At 35.1% G+C, this 8,481-nt stretch overlaps 1 protein-coding gene across 1 annotated transcript; it reads right to left on the reverse strand.

The window, feature by feature from the left end:
• Positions 1-410: 410 nt before the first annotated feature.
• Positions 411-6,709, reverse strand: LOC138939804 (endocuticle structural glycoprotein SgAbd-2-like). The gene is made up of 3 exons (XM_070307994.1): positions 6,520-6,709; positions 4,390-4,553; positions 411-1,700 (listed from the first exon to the last, which is right to left on the reverse strand). The coding sequence occupies exons 1-3, from the start codon at positions 6,544-6,546 to the stop codon at positions 1,433-1,435; spliced, it is 459 nt and encodes a 152-aa protein (XP_070164095.1). The 5' UTR covers positions 6,547-6,709; the 3' UTR covers positions 411-1,432.
• Positions 6,710-8,481: the final 1,772 nt, after the last annotated feature.

Here is an 8,481-nt window from a genome sequence, read left to right on the forward strand (position 1 = left end):
TTCCCTCCCTTGTCTCTACAATCTTTTGCCGAATGGAAAGATTAAATGCTCGAAAAATCGGTAATCGCAGGATACGCAGGACCTCGATCGCATCTCTCTCTCTCTCTCTCTCTCATGTCAATATTTTCATATTATAATCAATAAAGCAAACACTTTATATTCAGTAGATTTTCAAGGGATACGCGAGGAATATCATTAACTTGTCGATTAACTTTAAACAGTATGAGATAAAATTTTGACACAAATCTTCTTTCCTTAAATTTATTATATATAAGGAATTATCCTCGCTTCTTTTCTTAAAAATTTTGCACAAATTTTTTTGATGAAAAACTCTTTTTAACTCTCCTTAACGTCATCAACGATGAGTACGAGCAACGTTGCTTCCATTTAATTACGTATGCGAAATGATGCATAAATTAATTTTTTTTTTTTTTTTAAATTATCTTTGCGAGTCTATTGTATAAACGCGGTTTTTTTCAAGTAAAGTAATCGTTTGACAGATGAAGAAATAACTCAATTACCAGTAAATATTGCACCGCTCGACATAGACTCTCTAATATATTGATCTCTCTCGGATAAGGATAAGGCGATTTTGTAACTCCTATTTAAAATACCATCGTATCTCGTATTATGGAATAATGCTGAACTTTACTGAACAGAGGATGATGTACATAGCACAGTGTACGATGTATGATAATTTTGCCCAACGTATGTTTTATTTTAATTTTGATTTTAATAACAATAATTATCGCTTACTGATTGTATCCATAAATTACAAGATTTTTGATACAATTTTCTTTTTATATTACGCTTTAATCTCGCGGCTATTTAAAATATATGAAAATATTATTTCGAAGCAAATTCTATTTTTTAATCGAGCATCATCTTTAATTACATCTATATACTTTATTCAAAAATGATAAATTTTCTAGAGTCTCGCAATACTTTTTCTCTTACATTTATAAATCAAAAATTTTAAGAATATAATTTTAAGAGAGAGAAATTTAAAAAAAAAAATTTAAGAATACTTCTTGTCACTTTTACTCATCGATCTTACATTACGTCGCCTAATCGTGCTTTGTCTTGCTCGTATAATTTTGACATTAATATCTCTCGATAAAGCTCGTCATGATCGACGAACGCGATCCTCGATCTTTCTCGAAATGTTTTCGGCGGAGAAGACATAAAATTTAACCGCTTTTCCTCTGTGATATTTGTTTCCATAATTTAATAGCCGGTCAATCCAACCAGCTTCGAAAGAATGTCGCGTAAATGATCAAATGATGAATAACGAGAAAATGTATCATTGGGATATATATATATATATATATTAAAAAGCGGAAATCTCAAAACAGCAACTTGTAGTTCCACTTATAGTATTTGATATATCGAAGCGAGTTGAGCGGTGCGTCTAGCGTAGACGTAGCGAGCTCTAGTATCTCCTGTAGGGCTCCTCTTCTTCGGGATGAGCGGCATTATGCGCCAGGGCACGTTGTATCGCTACCGGTATCGGCGGAGGTGTCGGCAGATGGGCACCTCTCGCCAAGAAACCGTTCTCATCAGCCGTGTAAGTGACCACAATCGGCGTGCCGTCCGGTGCCGTGTAACTGTATTGACCTCTGACCACCTCGATCTGGTTAGGCCCAATGTTCTTGGGCTGCCCCGTCTCCGCTACGGAGATACCGTTTTCCGTGTCGTAGCTGCAACGATGCACATCATTCACATATCGAGCGAGTACATTTTTACGAAGGAGAAAGAAACTGGGAAAGAATATTTGTTAAATGTGATCAAAATTTAATCAAATAAAAGAGATCAATAAATTTACAAAGTAAAAAAAATTTTTTTTTTTTTTATTGATCCATAGAAAAGTTTGATCGAGACAGAGAGAGAGAGAGACAGAGAGAGAGAGAGAGAGAGAGACAGAGAGAGAGAGAGAGTAAGAAAATGAAAAATTAGGAATTAAATTAAAATAAAAAGTAAAATGAATCCTGCGAATCATAAAGTATAGAACTTTTATCTTTATATACATACGTACACAGATTTATACGCGCAACACAACGAAATTTTTAAAAATATACAATTTGAGAGCTAATTTCGCAGAATATGCGCAAACATTGTCGTATTATGGAGCGATAACACTGATGACATCGGTTTTGCGATTGGTATATTTTCTTCGCTCCTTTATGATCGCTCCCACCAAGAGTGCTATTAATAGCCAACGAGAAAAGAATTATACGCCACCTTCGAGGTGTTAGGTGGAGCCTGGCTACGTCTCATTGTCCCAGAGACAGGTGTCACGGGAGGGGCTCGAGATAGGTGCAAACTCCAGGGCACTGAGGATGGGTAAGGAAGGTGAACGCGTAGGCAGACAGGCCGGCAGAGGTAGGTAGGTAGGTCGATTGTAATTGTTCAATTGCGCAATGCATTATTGCGAGCTGCGCAGTCGAGTGGCGCGTGTACGATTAACATCAAAGCCAATTATGCATCCGTCTTTCGGTCATCCTGCGCGAGAAGGGTTCACGGTTTTTGCGATTTCGATTAACGATCGACACACGATCTCGACACGCCAGATCGATTTTATTTCCTGCACGAATGTGTCTTGAGAGTCGTACAGGGTATTCAAGTTAAAGAGAAAGAGACGGAGATATCGGAATATCGTCCGCTCATCGGGAAATCGACTAAATCGAACGAGATATTAGATCATCGAGAAACCATAATATACGGGATGAGTGTATCGTAATTGCGTAATTTTTAATTCCGTAGTCGATTGTTGTAGTCGTTAATCGCGTGCAAGATTCGTCACGTAGAGATCTAGCTTGATTTAAATATCAAGCTGCAAGAAGATTTCAGATGCTCGTATCAGCTAGCGGATAATTCGATAATCATCGATTTATAATCTCGTCGTGTTAATTAACTAATAATTATAGCGGATCATGCGATCTGTCTTGCAAAGTCAGAAGAGATATTTCCACGTCTCTTCGCGATTTTCGTCTATAATTTTGCATAATTATCGATTTATCTAATAACGCAATATAATATTAAACTGATCGCGCAGAGCTAACGTAATAATTGTAGATAATTATTATAAATTTCGTGCTGAATATGTTGTAAGCTTGTAACAATCATCATTAGAATGATAACTAATCGCTTTACGCGCAACTCACATCCCATTATACTTTTAAATAAATAAATAAGTAAATATTCAACGCTTCTATGTCGAATCAATTTGAAATGTTAATTTTAACATAAACTAGCATTTTTTTATATTATTGCATTACATTTGGTGTCTCGTATTACCGTTTTTAAAAATTAATTCCCTGTAATAAAATATGATGAAATATTCGCGATAACTCCATTACAATATAATCTCTGATTTCTTAGAAAAGGGTTAAAAAAATAGGTGAAACTAGAGCTGGAAATCTTTTTACGAGATTATGCCGACATTATAGACGAAGAAATATTCATAAATTTACAATGCATATGCTTATTACAACTGACATATGATTCCGTTGATCTTTATATATGTCTAATTACGGACTAATGGAGCCCTACCATATTCAGAAACAGTTCCATGTAAGACTTATTGGCCTTCGCGTTGATTTAAATTTTCTTTCTCTTTAATCGAGCACTTTTTATCTTCACTATGCACATTGAAAGATTCGAAAAATTCCTTGGATAATTGGGTAATAAAAATAATCGCGAGTCTAGCTAACGAAAATTATACACAAGCACGATATATATACAGGATGTCCACTAAAATCACCGTACTTCCTCCTAATGGCAGATGTTATTTTTTTAAATGAGATTCTATTCGCACATGTCTGAATATAATTCACAATATAATCATTTATATTTTTAGGAATCGCTAGTTCATGAATTAGTAATCTAATATATTTTTCGTTAAAAAAAAAAAAAAAAAAAAAAAACTTTAAATTATAAATTCTTGCTATTAGAGAGCAAGAATCATATACGAGGAAAAATTTTATCTCAACAAAGATTAAAATTAAGTTTTTTAAAACTCTATTAACAAAAATTTTCATTAATATAACTTTTCTCTTTGGAGATAATATATTTTTGCTTCTACACGCTCTTCTTTTAGTCATCGCCTATAAAAGAAGGTATGAAAAATCTGAAATATTTTACATTATGTATATATTAAAGAACAATTTACAAATTCTAGTCACCAAGTACGTAATCATCTCGTATATATTTCCGTTGCATTAACCGCACTCCTCGATGAAGACGCAAGACGATGGCAAAAATATTGGCGGTCACACCGAGCGCGTTAGCTTCGCGATTACATCGACCCATCGAATGATGCGAGCGTGTTTTCGTACAATTGCTTATCGGCGCTTTGGGATGAGAGACGAATAGGAAGGACGATCTCACCTGTAAGAATACGATCCGTCCGGCGAGGAGTCCTGCGATTGTCGCAGTATAGCGTAATAAGGCCGGCCGTAGTAGTTGGGATTATAATATTGCGTCGGCTGTGGAGTCGTAAATCTATTGACAAGTTGTGCGCTCGCCATCATCGTCAAGCCGAGTAACAGTATCTGCGAAATAATTATTAGTATGAAAATGGACGCGTGTTAAGCGAAATCTTTTAGGAAGAGAAAAAAGAAGAGGGAGAGGATGAGCTCGTATACATATAGCATTTATAAAACAATTATTAAAAGGATAAAAAATATACGGAACTATATACAATCTTACGTATTACTCATACAAAAGGGCCGACTAAATAAGTTGGTAGGTTGAAATGGGTAGGCGGTTTGATATGCGCGCGTACAAGAATTTCGATTCACTGCGTTCAAGCCGGCGCGATTATGAATAATTATATACGTATCTCGCGCGTCATAATTCTCGTCTCACGCTTCCTCCATTGTGCGTTGAAAACTATGGAGAGTTGTAAGTGATTTGCGACACAAGGCGTAATATTTTTCGCGCGCGAGCTAACGAGACAGAAATGATTATAATAAACACAAGGAGCACAGGAATCGGTTTATGGGTGGCCGTGTACGTATTTTTATTATAAATCAGTCGCGCGATGCGATTATATTCGAGCGACGATAGTACATGCGATTTACACGCGATACGCAACGGAATATGCGATTTCGCATCGCAATTGTAACGAGCACAATCGCAAACATCCTTATTTTTCCGAGAATATTACAATCGCTATCTGTATACACTGAACGGAAATGACGAAGTTAATACCGATAAAATCTTCGTCTTCGTCTTCGTCTTCGTCTCCGTCGCAACCGATACGTTCGGTAAAATATTCTCTCCGATTTCGCATCGCGAATAAAATATGAATTTCGATAAGTTTACACGCGCGATTGCGTAACCGACCAAACTTTCGGTGACAATCGGGTCACTCTCGTAAAATCGGGCGATCGTAAAATTTCTCCGCATCCATTTGCCACGATTTCATCATGCTTTTCATTAGACTTTTGATCGCAGATTCTATATGCATACAGTTTAATAAGACGGTATACTCTCGCGCAAAAGAATAGATCGAGCAAAAATATTGTAAAATCTATTCGTTTATTACTATTTTATAAAATGCTTAACACATTTCCAAGTATCAAGTACAAAAAAACATTTATTTCAATTTTTTTTTATAAAATTGAACGACAAAATCTTTCTCTTAATAAAATTTTTTTAAATAAAATACTAAAAGATAAAATGTTTAATACATTTCCAATCAAGTACAGAAAAACATTTATTTCAATTTTTTTTTTATAAAATTGTACGACAAAATCTTTCTCTTAATAAAATTTTTTTAAATAAAATACTAAAAGATAAAATGCTTAATACATTTCCAATCAAGTACAAAAAAATATTTATTTCAATTTCTTTTGTAAAATTGAATGACAAAATCTTTCTCTTAATAAAATTTTTTTAAATAAGATACTGAAAGAGATAAAATGCTTAATACATTTCCAATCAAGTACAAAAAAATATTTATTTCAATTTTTTTTTATAAAATTGAATGACAAAATCTTTCTCTTAATAAAATTTTTTTAAATAAGATACTAAAAGAGATAAAATGCTTAATACATTTCCAATCAAGTACAAAAAAATATTTATTTCAATTTCTTTTGTAAAATTGAATGACAAAATCTTTCTCTTAATAAAATTTTTTTAAATAAGATACTAAAAGATAAAATAAAATCTCGTATTTTTAACAAACTCTATTGACAATTCAAATAGAATTTGTGTGATCGACGGAAGATTTTCGGATTCCGGATTGACTCTGATCATAAAATAAAAATTCGATCAAATTTTGTTACAACAAAACATTTAGATTCCTTTTACATTGTTTACGACAAAATTTTACCGCACTCGTAATTATAATCTTGGTTACAAATAGCCGCTATCAAGTTTAATCAAAACAATGTAATTACAAATTAATGAGCCAAAATTTAAAGCTATTTATCCTTTCTTTATCTTGTAACAGTTAATGACGAGTCGATGAAGACCCTGATAGCGCGAAAAAGATGGAAAGATTACACTCACGAGGATCTTCATGGTGATTTTCGGCATATTCCGGAAGCCAGGCCAAGCGACTTTTTTATCGGTTTATAATCAGCGCACACTTGGGTGCCAGCGAATATTACACTAATGTGTGCGGACTTGGTGCACTTAGATGCTACCGGAAAGCCACGTACGAGACTCTCGTGTTAACAGCAGTTAAAAAGATGCGAGCTTAGGTGGCTCGGTGTGGCTTTATAGTCACCGAGACGCTCCGGTTATGCCCCCTTTTTGCCCCGCCATCGGCCGTTTTCCGGAGATTGAAGGGGAGAATAAATCTTGGACTTTACTCGGGTAATCCGTTAAGTATAGGGTGGTGGATGGGTGGTCGGGGCTTTCCTCGGCTAGACGATAGGTAGGTGGTAACTGATGGTCCTCCTCGCTTACATTCGCGTTTCATGTGTCTCCCGTGCGCATCTCTATACCTCACGTGTATCCTCCGTAAGCGTACAAACTCGTTGACTATACGCGTACAAGCACACGCATTACGCTTACGATGTAGGTATAGATGACGAAGAAATTAAATTTTTTTTTTTTTTATTAAAAATGATTTTATATAAACTATGAAATATATAATATATACTGTAAGATCCTATATATGCTTGAAATTCAAAATTAAAAATTACAAAGTATTCATAATTTTTTTTATAAGAAATGAAAAATGCACAAAGCACTCCGCAAGTATCTTCTCTCAAATATAAAAGACAATATTTTTTTTTTTTTTTAAACGTGGTTCAATCGTTTAAAATAATAATCCTATAAGAGCAGAGAGAATAAAATACACAGAGAGTATCGTATCTTTTTTTTTCAATATACATCGTTATTTATGTCAACTATATAATATGCCTGCGATATTACTCAGCCCTGGCACGGGTCTTCTCACGTATATTAAGCACGCGTACGTTACATGTCGCTCGTTAACTGCTTTTTCTCGCACAGTTCTTACGCACCTTGCGCGTATATATATATAATTCGCTTCGTTTGGAGGTCGGAATGTTTGTACGCATTTTGTTACGCTATTCTGTTACGAATTGAATTTGCATACGCGGATTAGCATTTTTTTTTTCGCTCGTGCAGGAATTACATATTTGTATCATTCTCGCGTGATGTACGCACCGTGCATATATTATACACAATACTTACCGCGCGAGAGAGAAATATATGCGCCAATGTCTACAATTTTTACATCCAAACACGCTTCCTCGTATATGTATAAGTAATAATAAATTCTGTATCGTCTATATGAAATTCTACATTTCGAGCTGGTATTTCGCTCGCGGAAATATCCTTGTTTACTTTGATGTATATCCACGTGCGCGCTACAAAAAGATTCACGCGAACCTGAAATCGAACCTGAGGATGATACGTGCTCGTGTCGGGAGAACTGTCGTTATCTCGCTCAGTCTCGTAACGTCTTGGTCTCATTATGGGGTTTAGTTCGCCGATGCCGGATTCGCCACGGATCATTCGCAGGGCGTATTCCTTTCACCGCATCGAATCGATGCAACGGCAATTTGCCGATTCTTGCGACATACCACGGATAGATTATCGTGACGCATCCTCCGGTCCTTCGAGATAGATGAGAATTTCGCGAAACAGGTCCGCAGGTCCATCCGCGCGACTTTTCCAAATTCCTTTAAAGCTTCCGACCCCTCATTGCAATCGTAAGAGATTATGACTTTGAAAGCGAAAAATCGTATAGATAGTTGTTTTTTTTTTCGTCAAAATAAATTTGCTTCTTTTATAGTGGTAGCTGGAACTTATACGTATAATTAAACGTTCAATTTGTGTAAATAAGATTCAACAACAATGGAAATGAAACAAAAGAAATATGAGCAATCTTGTACATAGATTAATATCACGGTGATTTAAATTATATTAATTATAATATGTATAATAATCTCCTTCTAAATATACGCAAGATAGAAAATTTTATCACATTAACTT

Source organism: Polyergus mexicanus, unplaced genomic scaffold (genome assembly GCF_030449975.1).
Source record: "Polyergus mexicanus isolate NDT 795.1 unplaced genomic scaffold, iyPolMexi1.0 SCAF_15, whole genome shotgun sequence".
Classification (NCBI taxonomy): Eukaryota; Metazoa; Arthropoda; class Insecta; order Hymenoptera; family Formicidae; genus Polyergus; species Polyergus mexicanus.